Here is a 17,353-nt window from a genome sequence, read left to right on the forward strand (position 1 = left end):
TGGTGGAGCAGTAGCAGCTAGAGGGTTCGGTCAGGGGAAAGGGCCCATCCATCTGGACCAGGTCAGGTGCACCGGGAAGGAGGAGTTCCTGGGCGAGTGCCCTTCACTCGGCCTGAACGTCCAGGGCTGCAGACGCAGGGAAGACGCAGGGGTGAAGTGTGACGTTGAGCCGCGGAGGTCGGCTGCGAAGACCAAACCTCAGGACGAGAGCTGTGGGATGAGGAAGCTGGTGGAGGACGAGGGGAAGACAGGAAGTCAGAGAGACGGCAGCACGCTCAGGTAAACCGAGGGTGAACATTGATGCAGAAAATACACACAGACACAAACAAGCGTCTGGTTTTACAATGGCTCCATCTAATGGTGGTATGAGGAAGCTTAGCATAATTACTCCTATTTGTGGTGTTGTTTAGAAATTACTATCCATCCATCTTCTTTACACCCTTGTCCGTTAGTGGGGTTGGGAGGGTTGCTGGTGCCTCTCTCCAGCTAACAAGAGGCGGGGTCACCCTGGACAGGTCGCCAGTCTGTCGCAGGGCAACACAGAGACACACAACCATGCACACACATTCACACCTAGGAACAATTTGGAGAGGCCAATTAACCTGACAGTCATGTTTTTGTACTGTGGGAGGAAACTAGAGTACCCAGAGAAAACCCACGCATGCACAGGGAGAACATGCAAACTCCATGTAGAAAGACTGGGGCCGGGAATCGAACCGAGAACCTTCTTGCTGCAAGGCAACAGCTCTACCAACTGCACCACTGTGCAGCCCTTTAGAAATTACTAAGCGAATATTTTAAGAAGCTCTTTGTAAAGAGAAGTATTCAAATATCGAGATAAACATTGTTTTTATGAGCTGTCTGTAGGTTTGTAGTTTGGTTTTCTTGGTTTTACTGGGATGTAAAAAATGAATTATTGGAATTTCTCCACTTCATAATCTGTTAAATCATACCTTATTTAACAGATTCCTGTCCAGGGACCACAGGTGGAAAGTGTATTTTTTTTTGCTAGAACCTGATAAAACACATGTCTCCTTTTACGAGGTTAATTAAAAGTTGCATATTATCTGTGCAAAATAAACAGTCAACAGCAAGGATGATGCTTCTCTTGCATCTTATCTTAAAAACTCACAGAAAATAATTAAAATTCATGCATGTTTCTTCTGGCATCTTAGGTGATGAGTTGTTGTAAGCTGAAGCTCCCTCCGCATGTTTTTGTTTACAGTTTTTCCTTAATGGTTTAGGTGAAATTCTCTGATCAGAATTAAAATTCTCACACCTGTCAGCTTAGTTTCCTTTAGAAACCAGAAGAAGTAAGAAGATTAATAATGGTTTCTTTATTCTGCGTTTGCTCCCAGGACGACGTGGCCCTGGCAGGTGTCGGTGTGGCTTCACTCTCATGAGGGATCCGGCGGGCCTCTCTGCAGCGGGACTCTGGTCAGCCCCTGCTGGGCGCTGACGTCTGCCTCCTGCCTCAGCAGGTGAATCCGGCTCCTGACTCTTCATCACTTCCTGTCACAAAATGATTCTCTCACTGCTTCCTCCTAAAGCGCCCTCCATCCCTCTGCTGCAGGTTCGGCAGCGACCCGTCCAGGTACGTGGTTCGCGTCGGGTCGTCGGAGCAGACTCTCAAACCAGAGCACGTCGTGGTTCACAGGAAGTTCAAAGGTCAGAGTGGAGGCCACGACCTAGCGATGCTGAGGCTGCCCAGCGCTAAGGGCCACTGCGTGACGTTTGAGGCGAACACAAACGCAGCCTGTCTACCTGCTGCCGACTCTGCTACAGGGGCGAAAACGGGGTCATGTGTTGTCATGGTTACCACAAGCTGGACTGGACCGGGTTTGTGGTTTTTCTCCCGTTCACCTTTGATAAACAGCATGCAAAACAACCGGAGACAACCTTAAATAAAACATGAAAACATTATGATTTAATGATTAAAAACTGATTACAACATATAACATATAATTTCTTTTGACTTTAATCTAATCAGTTTGAATATTTTCGAAAAATGTTCTATTAGTTTTTACAGTAAAATGTTTCTCAAATTGACACATTTATAATTCTTAAAACTGCCCATGAATAAATAAATTATTAAGAACATAAAAATTAATGATAAAAAAATGACTACTACCACAACTAATAATCGGAGTAATGACAGTAATAATACTTACTGTCATAAGTATTATTACTTATGACAGAACGCAACGGCATGGACTTCATTGAGTCCATGCCGTCATGGACTCAATGAAGTATTTCCTAGCAAAATAGTGGGAATAAATAGTGGAAACAACAGTTTGGCTCATTTGACACAATGCAGTGTGAAAGCGAACCGCTCCAGCTCCAGCTGAAAATTAAACAGAAGTTACAATTCTGGTCCGAGTCTACCGGACCATCATGTGAAAACAGCCAGAGGGTCACTACTATCATGACTCCACTACAATACCAAGCCGTCACATTTCTTACAGCAGAGTCTACATTTTATTTTGGAATTAAATCCTCTGCTCAGCTCATCTATTGTTGACGTTTAAAATATTTCCTGCGTTTTGTTTCTCATAGACTCAGTCATCGCTTCCTGGGTCGCTCTGATGTCGTCATGGCAATGCAAGAAGCGCTTCGGTAACAGTTTCTCCAGTCACGGCACGCTGTGCGCCGGCAGTCCGCCGGACACCAGCCTCCTTCACGGCGACGGTTGCCAGGGCAACTCCGGTGGCGGCCTGCTGTGCCAGGAGGAGTCAGGCCGATGGGTCGTGGCTGGGGTCGTCGCCGGGGGCTACGGCTGCTCCGACCCGTCCTCCCCGGCGCTGTACACCCGGGTGAGCCGCTTCAGGAGCTGGATCGACGAGGTCATCGACACGCACGGGCGTCTGGAGGAAACGCGCGCACCCGCAGCGACGCGGAACGAGCCCACACACACCGATGATGACATTTCACACGATGAACACTTCGACACACACCAAGAGCTCAAACACAAACACACACACACTCATCAGCAGCCCGGCTTCAAGAACACACACATGTTCCACACAGAGGATGCAGACAAAAACAAACAGATGGAGGTCTGATTGAGGCCGTGCCATTGGCTACCACCTGTGCCACGTGACCACCCAGAGGGAGGAAGTAGCTTAGCATTCAAGCAATTTTATCAACAGATTTGAGGCAGAAATTGGTGTGAAGTTTGGGATGATCCAGATTAACAGCATGATAATTATCAGGGACAAATCAGAACAGCATGACAAAAACTATCAGAGGGATTTACTGAACATGGTCACACATTAATCTATGCTAATCTAACTTATTTGTCCTCTGTGTGAGTTATTAGGAAAATAGTGAAACTAAATCAGAACATATTTAGGCTCTCTGTAAAAACCTCCACACCTCTGAAATGAGTCATGTAGATAATTCCCTGCAGCAGACCAGACTCGTCCCGGATTAGCTTTTATATAAAACTTCATGTGTGCTTATACTTTTCAAACAGGGCTCATTTCTTCAGGTTGTTGTCTTAAAAAGTTACAAGTGAAAGTGCCGTAGGTAATTTAGCTGCTTAACTCAGGACCATACCACTGCTTTAGCATGCGCTGCTGTATTTATAACCTCTGACCTGCAACTTAGCCCTAACTAAGATGAAATAATTAATGGTTGTTGGTGTCTTAGTAAGGGAAGCGTATGATAATATTAGCGGCTATAACCTTTAGCATAAAGTTGCTGTCTGCTCTGGCGTTCATCCACCACAAGGGGAAGCTGCAGCGTAGAATTGCTAATCTGGAAAAGTCGGCTAATTGTTTTCCAGGTCTGGATAAATATGGAAAAATACTTGTAATTTTTCCCTTCCATTTTTTTTCCATCTTTTGCTCACTCTTTCTTTCATCCTTTATCTTTTTTCCTCCTTCAGGAAAAAAGATAAACTCCAGCATTTAAGACTTCCTTCGCCAGTTCTTCCTGTTTGGTAGTTTGTTCATTTCATCCTTCCTTAATTTTTTCCTCCCTCCATTCCTGAAGTATTCTTTCGTTCTCTTATTCTTCTTTCCTTTCTTAGGTCGTCCACTTTTATCCTTCAATTCTTCCTTCTCTTATCAAAATTTTCCTTCCGTCTTTCCCTTCTTAGACTATCTTTTTCTTCCTTTCTTTGCTCCTTCATTTTTTGCTTCTCTGTCCTTCCTTCTTAGATCATCCTTTCTTTTGTCCTTCAATCTGCCATTTCTTCCTTCCTTCTTTCCTTCCTTTTTCTCTTTCTTTTATTCTTCCTTCCTTCTTTCCTTCAATATTCAAATTGCACATTTATGGACTAAAGGACAGAGAGTTGTTGTTGTTCTGGGCCCTTTTGCTGGACTCCTTATATTCCAGATAAATAATGTGTAAAAACCCTGATATTTATGGTGTTCATTGATTGTTCACCCTTCAAATAAAAGATAACAAACAAATGCCACGCTCCCCTCTCAAGTTAAAGCCCTAAAGTGATCAGAAACAGCAGCGTAGCAGCATTTTTATTTTCTTTCTATATTTAAAAGGAGCAAAAACACTGGTATGGTCCTCTAAGCCTGTACAGGAAATTATCTCGTTTGAAAGCCATTGGACGCCTTCCGTCAGGTGATAAATATCCTTTTTGTATCGCTCTAGACCTATACGGTAGATAGTTCCTCAGATAGATGGATAGATAGCTGCTGCTCCTGAGTTTAGATAGTGTTAGATAGCCAACCTGCAGAGGCTTTTTCTGTTACTCCCTGCGCAGATGTGTGATCCCACCAGAAGGGGGCGACGTTGCTGTATTTTCACAGGGCGGCCCGCTGCCAAACGACCCGGCCCTGACGTTGTTTTTATACGGTCGCAGTAATAAGTGTACGGACTCGTGCTTGATGTGCTGTGAGTCATTGTGTCGTGAAGCATCTTGTAAACTGTTACCGCCTGTCCTGCGCCTGTTGTTCTGGTCCTGGACATAAATCCACTCCTGCAGCCCCCCTCAGACTCAGTGGTCTCTTGTAAATACAGTTTGTCTCGGAGATGTGAGGCTGCAGGGTGAATAAACTTGTGTTGAACCTATCAGCTGCTCCCTGGTGTAATGTGTTGAATCATGGTTGAGTATTAAAGCATTTACTGACTAAAACTTCCATGTTTTGCTTTTATTTCTCTTCTGAGACACGATGGATGTTAATATTTTTAAAACCTGCATCTGCTTCAATTTACAAAGGATCATGCAGGAAAACTTCTGGTGTCAGGAGAATTTCCTGAACCAAGATATGAAGATCATAAACCAACGCCTCGCAAAAGTATTTATACTGGAACACATTTTTTTCATGTTGTAACTACAAATATGAACATAATATTCTCATAATATCTCTGAGGATATTATGAGAAAATCCATCAGGAGGTTAAGGGAAAAGTTATTTATGGTTTTCAAATAAAAACACGAATCTTTAATCTGACACCCCTAAATAAAATCCATTGTAGCCATTTTCTTACAGTAAATATAACCCATTTGTGAGTTGTTTGGAAATATTATACCGCCTGAGTCAATACTTGTAGAATCACAACAGTACAAAATTTTGGGGTACAAAAACACAAAACCTTATCACGTAGTTTTGGCTAGCTTGTCGTGCAAATATCTTGCTACACCTGAAATGAGACAAAACTAACTTACTTTCAGAAAGATATCGGAGTTTGTTATAAGTCAGTGAATCCTTAATATTTATGAAAAAGTACTAGTTTCACTGGCAGATCATTTCACTTACAACAAGACATTTTTCCTATGTTATATGCTTTTTGGTGTCTGGAAGAACGAGCCGTTTCAGGCACTGTGCCGTTACCTAGCAACCCTAGAAGTTTCCAGCCCATCACCTAGCAACCCAAGCCGAGCTCCTACACGTTTGGTTAACAACATTTACCTGCTGTACAATGGCGGGAAAAGACGAGTGTTTTATGTTGACTAACTTACCATCAAGAAACCACTTTCTGCAGTCTTGCGGGTTGCTTTTCAAAGGTGTACGGTTGTAAAATTGCGCGTCTCTTTACCGCCATTTTCATGTGCCAGTGTAAACGTTGAGTTGAGGGGTGTGGTCAGTAGAAACTTATTTTGATTTAAAGTGACAAGAAGCCCTAAAACGTCTCATTCTGAAAAGAAGGAACTAAGCAAACCGAAACGATGAAATACATAAACTTTAAATTATCATTTGGGTTTGTCAAACCCAAGGAGAAACAGTTTTCTCCTGTAACCTGCTTGTTCCATTGTCAAGGGCAGAATTCAAGCAACAACCACCGACTGGAGGCCATTTTGTAGTTCGGTATGTTCGCATTTGAGCCACAAACTTCCCATCTTTGGATGATGATGAACTGAGCAGTGCTCTCATTGATAAACAGAATTGGACAAACAAAATAAAGCGATTAGTTACAAAACTGCAAGTAATTGAAAAATAAATCTTCTTAGTTGCTGTTCTCGGTCACCCATGAGCGCTGTTAATCATTTCCTTTGTTCCTCCATGAAAACAGAGGGAGCAGAGCGGATTGGCCTTTCATTCCCTGCAATGAGCCTGCAGCCTGTCAGGATGCAGATGATTTATTGATTCTTAATGATTTACATAAAATGGGCTGGGATTTTTAAAATTAAATATTAATGGTGGCGTAGGAATGGAGGAGTGTGATTTTATGATAAACACTCAACACGGAATACAACTTTGCTCTGACCGTCAAGTCACTTTAGATGAAATGTGGTTTTAAATTATTAATTACTGATTGAGAGAAAACGTCATGGATGCTTCAGGACTCAATCGTCCTGAAGACTCTTTATTGCTTTCCCACATTAATCAAGTGATGAATGATTTAAACGTAGTAAACTGCAAACAGACATGTTGCTGTTTCCTTTTAACTATTTAGGAGTTGGATGATCGAGTGTGTTTGTGTTTCCATAGAAGGAGTCAGAGACATTATTATTATTTCATTCTGTACACACTCACACAGAGAGAGAAACAGCAGTTAGACAATTTTATTGGACGGAGAATTTGGCGCTCGGACACCGGCGGAAGACGTGCAGGCTGAGAGTCGCAGCGAGCTTCAATGATCGGCTCAAACAAAGCTCAGGCAGGTCTTCCCCCGGGCCCGGTCACTGGTGGTGGAGCGGAGCTTGGAGAGAGGAGTCTTGAGGGGACCGGGAGGCGTCCGGGAGGCTGGTGGTGGAAACTGGGAGGAGGTGGGTTGAAGCACAACTGAAGCGGATGGATCTGAGGTTGCTCCGCCTTTTGAAGGAGCTCTTGCCAGGTGATTGGATCGAGGTGGAGCAGTGGTGCGTCTTGGGTGGCTGGGGTGAAGGCGTGGTGATAGGTGATGCCGGAGGAGTCTTACAGGTTGAATTTACGCCTACGGCTTCATTAAATAAATCTAAAATAGCAAAAAATATATACTTAGAATTAAATGAGGTTGGGAATAAAAAGATTTATTGAAATATTTAACCAACTTTGGAAATGATGTAACTGTTTTCAAATGATTAATGACACTAAAAAAATATAGAAAATGTAATGAAAAATAAATTTTATATCTTACATCTTTAATGTGGAAGTTAATAAACACATTTAAATCAAGAATTAATCTATAAAACCACTATATATTTGGTTAAAAATAACTTTTTCTGAATTTTTTAAACATCCTTCAGGATGCTATTAAATAACTCGCATTACAAATATTGATTATTCATGTTGACAAATAAAATAAATTCATGAGATGTTGCAGAAAGCAGTATTTAATAGCATATGTTTTAAAATAAGTTCTTTGCATAAAATGTTCTTTATGAATTAGATATAAAACCCAATTTTTTTTATGCATTCATTTAAAAAATAATTGTTAAACATGTTTAAATATTAAAATCATTTTTAAAATAATAAACATACTTATGTATATACAAAAAATTACTAATTTATTTTCAGAGATATCACAAACTAATATTTTTATAGCAACATTTTTAAAGTCAATGTTTAAAACTGGATGCAGAGCAGCCACGTGAAACTGGGGCAGATTTACAGGAAGTAGCTGAGAAACTGCTGAGTCATGTTTAGGTATTCACACCTTCAGCTCAGGATCTGATTCTGTGAAGCAGAAAATGCAGCATTTTCCTGCTCAGAAAATAAACCGGAGCCCCTCCAACGTGGCGTTTTCAGTTTGACAATGCGATGCAGTTAATCCTGCTTAATCTATCTTATTCAATATGCCTCTGTATCCAAGGTGACAACAGAAAAAGGTCACATATGTGATTAAAAAAATGAATAAAAAGCTGACATAATTTCCAGGAAGCAATGATGTGGTTTTATGTAATGAGTCTCGTTTGAAGAACTGCTTCAGCTTCCGAATGCGGCCACGAATCACCAGGTGAGAAACACCTGGTTCATAAAGTACAAGTAAGGAGAAATACTCAGTGGCGGAGCTAGACTTTTAAAGTTGGGGGGGCCAAGGGGGGGCCAGGACTACCTCTCGGGGGGGGGGGGGGGGGGCAGGGGGGGGATTTTAAATGTGTGTGTGCACATCTCTATATATATATATATATATATATATATATATATATATATATATATATATATATATATATATACATATACATATATATATATACCGCATGGATTGATTACAAGAAAGCCTATGACTCAATGCCACACACTTGGATCATTGAATGCTTAGAGATGTACAACATCAATAGGACTCTAAGAGCCTTCATTGCAAACTCGATGGGGCTGTGGAAAACCACCCTTGAAGCCAACTGCAAACCCCTTGCACAAGTGTCCATCAAATGTGGCATATACCAAGGAGATGCTCTGTCCCCACTGCTGTTCTGCATAGGCCTGAACCCTTTCAGCCAAATCATCAACAAGACTGGCTACGGATACCGACTCAAAAATGGGGCCACGATCAGTCACCTCCTCTACATGGATGACATCAAGCTGTACGCCAAGAGCGAGCGAGACATCGACTCACTGATCCACACCACCAGGATCTTCAGCACTGACATTGGGATGTCATTCGGACTAGAGAAGTGTGGTCGGATGGTTACAAAGAGAGGGAAGGTCGCCCACACAGAAGGGGTCTCACTCCCAGAAGGAACAATAGCAGACATAGAGCACAACTACAAGTACCTGGGAATACCACAAGCAAATGGCAACCTCGATGAGGTCACAAGGAAAGGAGCCACAGCCAAATACCTCCAACGAATAAGGCAAGTCCTGAGAAGCCAGCTCAATGGCAAGAACAAGATCCGTGCAATAAACAGCTATGCCTTACCAGTAATCAGATACCCTGCCGGAATAATTAGCTGGCCAATGGAAGAGATGAAGGCCACGGATGTTAAGACTAGGAAGCTACTAACCATGCATGGAGGATTCCACCCCAAATCCAGCACCCTGAGACTGTATACGAGCCGTAAGGAAGGAGGCAGAGGACTAGTGAGTGTGAGAGCCACTGTCCAGGATGAAACATCCAAGATCCATAAATACATCAAAGACAAAGCCTCAACGGACGATGTGCTCAGCGAATGTCTCAGGCAATGGGGAACAGAAGACAAGGTGCTGGAAGTACCATCATGGGAGGACAAGCCCCTACATGGGATGTACCACCGACAAATAACTGAAGTGGCTGATGTCAGGAAAACCTACCAATGGCTGGAGAAAGCTGGACTCAAGGACAGCACAGAGACTCTCATCCTGGCCGCCCAGGAACAGGCCCTAAACACCAGAACAATAGAGGCTCAGATCTACCACACCAGACAAGACCCAAGGTGTAGGTTGTGCAAGGAGGCCCCTGAGACAGTCCAGCACATAATAGCAGGGTGCAAGATGCTGGCAGGGAAAGCGTACATGGAACGACATAACCAAGTGGCGGGCATAGTGTACAGGAACATCTGTGCAGAATATGGATTGGAAGCCCCGAGATCAAAGTGGGGAACACCCCCAAAAGTGGTGGAGAATGACCGAGCTAAGATCCTGTGGGACTTCCAGATCCAGACAGACAAGATGGTAATGGCGAACCAACCGGACATTGTGGTGGTGGATAAAGAACAGAGGAAAGCCGTTGTGGTGGATGTAGCAATACCAAGTGACTACAACATCAGGAAAAAGGAGCATGAGAAATTGGAGAAATACCAGGGCCTCAGGGAGGAACTGGAAAAGACCTGGAAGGTGAAGACCACAGTGGTGCCTGTGGTCATCGGGGCCCTCGGGGCAGTCACCCCAAAACTGGAGCAGTGGCTCAAACAGATCCCAGGAACAACATCAGACATCTCAGTCCAGAAATGTGCAGTTCTAGGCACAGCCAAGATACTGCGCAGAACCCTCAAGCTCCCAGGCCTCTGGTAGAGGACCCGAGCTCAGAGGATGAAACAGACCACCCGCGGAGGGTGAGAAGGGAATTTTTTATAATTTAAAAAAATAACCAAACTGAATATTTGGTTATTTTTTAAGCCCCTCTGTCATTTGACATGTTATAATTAACTCCTTTGACTGGCGCACATGGAGACATGATAGACTTTATGCAAAGAGTTCATCGCAGAGGAAACTAAAATCAATCAAATAAAAGATCCTTTCTGAATATCATCTCATGGACACTGAACTAAATGCGTCTTTCTGACCGGGAGCTGACAGCGTGTTGAAGAGTTATGGACACCTTGGTTAGGAAGCTCTGATTGGACAGGTAACAATAGTTCGGGTCGGACCAGAATTATTAGCCTGATGGTGGTTCGGGCTTCTGATGAATTTACATTAATGAGTTTGGAGCACACAGAGAAAAACTAAATAGAATGTTAGGATCTACTTATTATAGTTTAAGTAGAGGAATAACAGCTGACTGTTGAGAGAGGAAAGAAATTAAAGTGCAGATCCGTTAAGCAGAAACAAGCGCAGAGCGCTGGGCAATAAATGCTCCAGTTAATCACACATGAGATGACAAACGCCAAATATACAATATATAGTTACACTGCTTACGTTAATGATGTTTTAAAAACAAAACCAGTAAAAACTTAACTGAGTTAATATGTCAGATTCCCTCCTCAGCCTCATTTTGATAAGAACAGAGAGCAGTTCGCTGGTTTCTGTCCAGAATGTGATCAGCTGACCACTTGGTGCGCAGACAGTTTCAACTTTACGCAAAGAGAACATCGTGGAGCTCATTATTAATCAGACTAAGAACAATATCTGTCAGAGAATCATCTCTGATCTGGACGCTTTAACGGACCAGAGACTTTGAAGCGCCTAGCGCAGCTGATCCGCTTCTGCGGGGTTTTTCTCCCGCAGAGGGAAGTGATGCGGGATCAGGAACCGATCAGAGTGACATTTCGTGAAATGTTACCTGATTTTAAAAACGTTCTCGCAGAGAAATAATAAATGTTGCGTTTGATGACTACAAATTGGAAATAAAATGATTTTTTTCTTTGACGGACAACAAAAAACCTCCAGCGCCACCTCTGCTCCAAACTACGAACATTGTCGGCCCCTCTTCGTTTTTTTCTCTATTTTGCGGAGGATCAATAAATAACTTATTGGTGTTTTACAACCACCAGGTATGAAGTGTTTTAGCCTTTGAGTTGCACCACAGCGTAGCAACTGAAACACCCAGGAGAAGAATATCAGCTTGTTGTTATGAGTATAAAGGAGGCTGGTATCGCGCCTGATAAAAATCTATTTATTTATGTCATCACATGGACTTATATAAAGTTTTATACATTTTCTTTTCATATATTTATTATTGTTTTTCTTCTTTAGATAGATTGACTTAGAATGATTCCAAATAATGTACAGGATAACCTGGTGCCGTTATATGTCAATCATCAGGGGGGGCCACTGGGGGGGCCAATCAGATGACAGGGGGAGCAATGGCCCCCCTGGCACCCCCTCTGGCTACGCCACTGCTCACAACGTCATGTGAGAATCACAAGCAAAACTTTGAGTCAAACAAAAACTTAGAATATCAAGAAAAGATTTATGACATGCACAAATAAGTTTAACAAAAACAATCACTGAGACATGAGACTGCTGTTCATGAGACAAATGTGTGATTTAAATGTTTAAAAAGGTTTTTAAAGCAAAACTCAGTAGGCTTTTCTCATGGTGACATACATTAACAATTCAATTTTTGCTTTTGTTTTTTTCTTTTTTCTGCAGTTCCACCTTAAAGTTTGATGCAGCTCTGCTTTCCTGATTGGACCGTCTTCATCTCCACTGCAGCAAACAGGAAGCTCTTTTTATAGATTACAGTCCTAGTGGATACTAATCTGTAATCTTTTTATAGATTACAGATTAGTATCTGTAATCTATAAAAAGATTACAAGGGCACAAAGGTTGCTTTGTGCCCTTGTTTATATTTTTAATAGTGTAATTCTGTAAAGACAAAATATGTAAACCAGAGCTAGACCGCCAGCTCTGATTTACAAAATAGACCTGCAGAAAGAAATTACTAAAAAAATATCTTACATATGCATAGTGTTATGCTCTATGTAGAGATTTCCTTTAGCTCTGATTGTATGTCTCACAATTTTGTAATTTATCATTGTTTATTAAACTCTGAAAGCTGAGAGGCTGTTAATATTCTGTCCTAGAAGGCGGTTAGATGGGCCCTTTTTTGTTGTTGAGCACCTGCCCCTGTAGTGGTCTCTGTACGGCCCTGGCCATATATCTGCCGTAGCTAATACTAGGGACATTCTGTCATATGTGCATGGTTGTAGGTGAGGAAGACGCCGGTAAACCCAGGTAGTAATGAGGAAATAATGTATTTAATAAAGAATCAGGAACAAACTCAGAAAGACATGCGGCACTGGAAACGGACAGACGAACGATGAACTAATGACGAGGACCCGACGAAGGACAGAGACAACAGGTGGGGTTAAATACACAGGGAAGCTAATCAGAAAGACATGGACACGCTGGAGGGACTATGTCTCTCGGCTGGCATGGGAACGCCTTGGGATTCCCCCGGAGGAGCTGGAAGAAGTGGCTGAGGAGAGGTAAGTCTGGGCCTCCCTTCTGAAGCTGAAAACCTATCGATCATTTTTGAAGGGAAACTGGAGCACCCAGAGAAAACCTATCCATCTATCCATCTATCTATCGACCAATCGATCGTTTTTGAAGGGAAACTGGAGCACCCAGAGAAAACCTATCCATCTATCCATCTATCTATCGACCAATCGATCGTTTTTGAAGGGAAACTGGAGCACCCAGAGAAAACCTATCCATCTATCTATACATCTATCCATCTATCGATCAATCGATCGTTTTTGAAGGGAAACTGGAGCACCCAGAGAAAACCTATCCATCTATCTATACATCTATCCATCTATCGATCAATCGATCGTTTTTGAAGGGAAACTGGAGCACCCAGAGAAAACCTATCCATCTATCCATCTATCTATCTATCCATCTATCTATCTATCTATCTATACATCTATCCATCGATCGATTGATCGTTTTTGAAGGGAAACTGGAGCACCCAGAGAAAACCTATCTATCCATCTATCCCTCCATCCATTTTCTTCAGGTCATGGGGGCAGCAGCCTAAGTAGGGAGGCACAAACTTCCCTCTCCTAAGCCACTTGGGTCAGCTCCTCCGGGGGATTCCCATCACATTCCTTGGCCAGCTGAGAAACAGACATTTTATCTGGGACTGGAAATGGACGGGAATTTTACTCTTTTATTTTGCTGTTGGTGATCCTCAGCAAAGTGCACAGAGGTGGATTTGAGTAAAGGTAATGTGACTGGCTTCCTAACTTTCTGACTACTCTGTATAGGTCTGTTTCTTGTGTCGTCATGTTGGTCAGCAGTACCCACCGATCTTCTTGCAGATCTTCTTGCAGACTCTGCCAGGGAGGTACTTCTCCCTGGCAGAGTCTGGTGGCTTGGCTTACTGTTTTCAGCTCCACACACTCTGTCTAATTCCATCAAGGTCTGCATGTTTTTCCTTTCAATCTCACACAGTTCCTTTTTCTCCTGCCGTTTGAGCTGAATCTGGGAATCCCAAGAATATGTCAGACTCTTTATAGCTGCAGCTTTTTTCTCTTTCTCCAGTTTTTCACGCTTTTGCTCTGCAGATTCCCGCTCTTTCCTTTCTTCCAGTAACTTATCCTCCATAAAAGCCCGTTTTTTAGCTTCTTCCTTCTTTGTAAGTGACAGTTGGTCGTACACTATTTTTTTACGTATTTCACGACTTCTGTCCTTATCAGGAATGTTGCAGTCACTCTTATAGTCTAGAAAGCCAGATTCATACTGAACATCTCTTTCTTGCTCAGTTACACTGTGCTGTATTCCCCACTGCATTATTACTAAATTGTCCGTATGTTTTTTAGTCTCGTCCTGTGTCTTCAGTTTCTGCTGGGGATCCTTCTTCTGTCTCCTGGCTACAATTTCCTCAGCTGGATATCCAGGAAGCAACCCTTCCCTTTCAGCCCTGTCCATTTCCCTCTTCTGTTGCTGTTTATTTTCATAACTAGCAAACACTTTATCAGCCAGAGTCTTTGGCTTTGGAGTTTCCTTCTTCTGCTGATGTGCTTCATGTAGCATTTTGGCAACCTTCTCTTTAGCCATGCTGTTACATAGCTTCTTTTGCATAACAGAGTCGTAGGCAGCTTCTTTCCTCAATATATCCTGTAAATTGTCATCCACTGTCTTCTTTTGGTCCCTCATGTTTTGCTCAGTCTTGTCCTGTGTTCTGAGTGTCTGCTGCTTCTTCTGTTTCTTCTTCTCAACGTCCTCCGTTCGATGCGACTGCTCTGATTCCATCAAGGAATCAGACCCTTTATTTATGATCTTGTCCATTTCAATCTGCTTTTGCCGTTTGTATTCAACTTGATCATCCCATGCATCAGTCAAATACTTTTGCATTTTGACTTTCTTTTCTTTCTCCTGTTTGTCAAGTAACTTTTGGGCAAACTCCTGCTTAGCTTTTTCTTGGTTAAGCTTTTTCTCCTCAACAGCTTCTTTGACATATTCTTTTCTCCTTATATTCTCTATATTTTCATAGGCCATCTTCTTACATTTCTCTCTAAATTTTACCTGCTCGTGAACATTTTTCTCCCTCTCGTCATGTACATATTCTGACCGTTTGCCTTCACTAACTCTGGGTGTTTGCCTTGGCTTTACCAATCGTTTCTCTGCCTTCTCTCTAACCTGTTTGTTGAGTTTTTGTTCATTTCTACGTGACGAAGACTTTTTAAACTGCATGCCTTGTTTGTCCTTTCCAGAATCCTCATTGGAAAGGACAATGAGTTTTGGACAAGCTCTCAACTTGTCAGCTCTCAACTTGTCCACATCCGTGGACAAGTTGAGAGGTTTTTGCACATCTCTGTCAATTTGCTGCAACGTTTTTGATGGAGTTTTCTCCCGCTTGTCTCTCCAGTTTTGCACATCCTGTGCGTAGGCATTCGTTGGGCTTGGCTTCTTTTCCTGTAATTTAGGAAGAGCAGCTTCGTGTCTTTCTTTCAACTCCTGTACTTTTCGAAATTTATTATGCTGGTTAATGAGTGCCTGAATATCAATTCCGTCTATATCAATTCCGTCTACAAAACTTAGAGGGAAACCTGAGCTTTTGCTAGAGTTGGAATCAGTTGTGGCGGAATTCTCCTGAATATCTAATTTTTGTTGCGGTATGGGGGTAGGATGGATATCCTTTTTAATTTTAGGTAACTTTAAAATCGAGTTCCTTAAAGTACGGTCCTGATCTTCAAATTTGACGCTCTTCTTGAATCCAAAATCACATGGGAGGTCTGGGTCAAATATCTTTCTCGTCATAGGCATAGGTGTATCTTGCCTCCTGGGGAATCGACGGGGCTCCATCTTGCGTTTCAGTCTCTGGGTGAAAAATTGCACTTCTCTATAAATCCGTTGAGTTCTGCGCATCTGGCTTTAGAACACACGTAACAAGATATTCAAAGGGTTCAGAGCTGATGTCATAGAATCTATGACACAAGGCCTGGGTTCCTAGTGACATCATCAGTTGGGTAGAAGTGTAACAGTTGCTATGGTAACCAGGAAAAGCTCTGAAGTGATTCACACTTCCTAGTGAAGGAGATGTTTCAACCCATCAAAACATTTCCAAATAAACTCATTCATATTAACACAAATGTAACTTTTTCCAACAATTTAGACAAGATTCAGCCAATGTGGCTGTAACTGATTTAGGCTTTACAATGTGCAAAACACAATCACCTGGTTTCCCATTAAATCTGCTCAACAGTGTTTTTCTCATCAATTCTTTTTTTGATGAGGAACCTAACAATAGTTTCTAATTTCTTTTGTTGGCCGCTGTCTAAGCTACGGCCTAAAGACGGCGTTCCCAGCGTGTCATTTCGTTCAACCTTAGCTTCGAGCACATGGGCGTGTGAAAACCACCACGTATGTACGAGCATGCAAAGAGCTGAGAGAGGTAGAGGAAAACAGAATTATTTATTCCTGACACTCTCTTCCAAGTGACCTGCACAAGTTTTGACTCTCCACTGAAGACTCCATCAACAGTCTTCATGCTTTTTTTATGTGGTTTTGTATGTTTTCCTCCCACAAATAGCTTAATACAGAAAACTTTTCATCAGAAACAACTGATGGTCAAGCAGGTGATGAGCTTGTTCAACCAAGTTCCATTGAACAAGTGGGTAGTTTAAGTATTTCCAATTTATTAGTAATGTTCTTTGACATGTTGTGTTGTACCTTTCATGTTCATGTGTAAATTATTGAATACAACATGTGAATAATTAGTAATTGTAATCCATCCATCCATTTTCTTACACCCTTGTCCCTTAATGGGGTCGGGAGGGTTGCTGGTGCCCATCTCTAGCTAATGTTCCGGGCGAGAGGCGGGGTCACCCTGGACAGGTCAACACAGAAAGACAGACAGGACACACACACACACACACACACACACACACACACGCACGCACGCACGCACGCACGCACGCACGCACGCACACACACACACACACGCACGCACGCACGCACACACACACACACACAGATACAGGAGACAGTTTCCAGTCATTTTCCACGTTTGTAAGAGGCTCTGTGGTGATATTACCTTCTTTTTTTCCAAAGGTAGAATCTAATTGCAATGTAATGGCAATGTATTTACATTTTACAGTATAACAACGAGTTTTAAAGTGACCTATTATGCTTTCTTGAACAGGTCAGGATAGATCTGTGGTCAATAACAAATATATTCATTAAATTTTTTACACAAAATTATTCACAGATAATGATTTTAGTCTGGTCAGTTCTGCCTGTTTTGAGCTGTTTCAGGGAGTTTGTCACTTTAAATCCAAATAAGAAGAACTGGCCACGCCCCCCCCCCCGTCTCAAAGTTTACACTCGCACATGAAAATGATGAACAATTACACAACCGTACATCTTTGAAAAGCAAAAGT

The 17,353-nt window shown here is 42.3% G+C and overlaps 1 protein-coding gene and 1 long non-coding RNA gene across 2 annotated transcripts in view; both read left to right on the forward strand.

The window, feature by feature from the left end:
* The window catches only part of LOC103481825 (neurotrypsin), a 28,402-nt gene extending 23,304 nt beyond the window's left edge, over positions 1–5,098 (forward strand). The window contains exons 11-14 of the mRNA XM_081600614.1: positions 1–279; positions 1,359–1,481; positions 1,574–1,839; positions 2,557–5,098. Coding sequence (XP_081456740.1) covers positions 1–279; positions 1,359–1,481; positions 1,574–1,839; positions 2,557–3,062 — 1,174 coding nt within the window. The 3' untranslated portion in view covers positions 3,063–5,098. The remainder of the gene's footprint in view (positions 280–1,358; positions 1,482–1,573; positions 1,840–2,556) is intronic.
* Positions 5,099–10,120: 5,022 nt separating this feature from the next.
* LOC145549125 (uncharacterized) lies at positions 10,121–12,526 on the forward strand. The gene is made up of 2 exons (XR_014085089.1): positions 10,121–10,650; positions 12,117–12,526. It is a non-coding gene; the product is annotated as an uncharacterized LOC145549125 (long non-coding RNA).
* The last annotated feature ends 4,827 nt before the right edge of the window (positions 12,527–17,353 follow it).

This window comes from Poecilia reticulata, chromosome 19 (genome assembly GCF_904066995.2).
Source record: "Poecilia reticulata chromosome 19, P_reticulata-male-v2, whole genome shotgun sequence".
Taxonomy (NCBI): domain Eukaryota; kingdom Metazoa; phylum Chordata; class Actinopteri; order Cyprinodontiformes; family Poeciliidae; genus Poecilia; species Poecilia reticulata.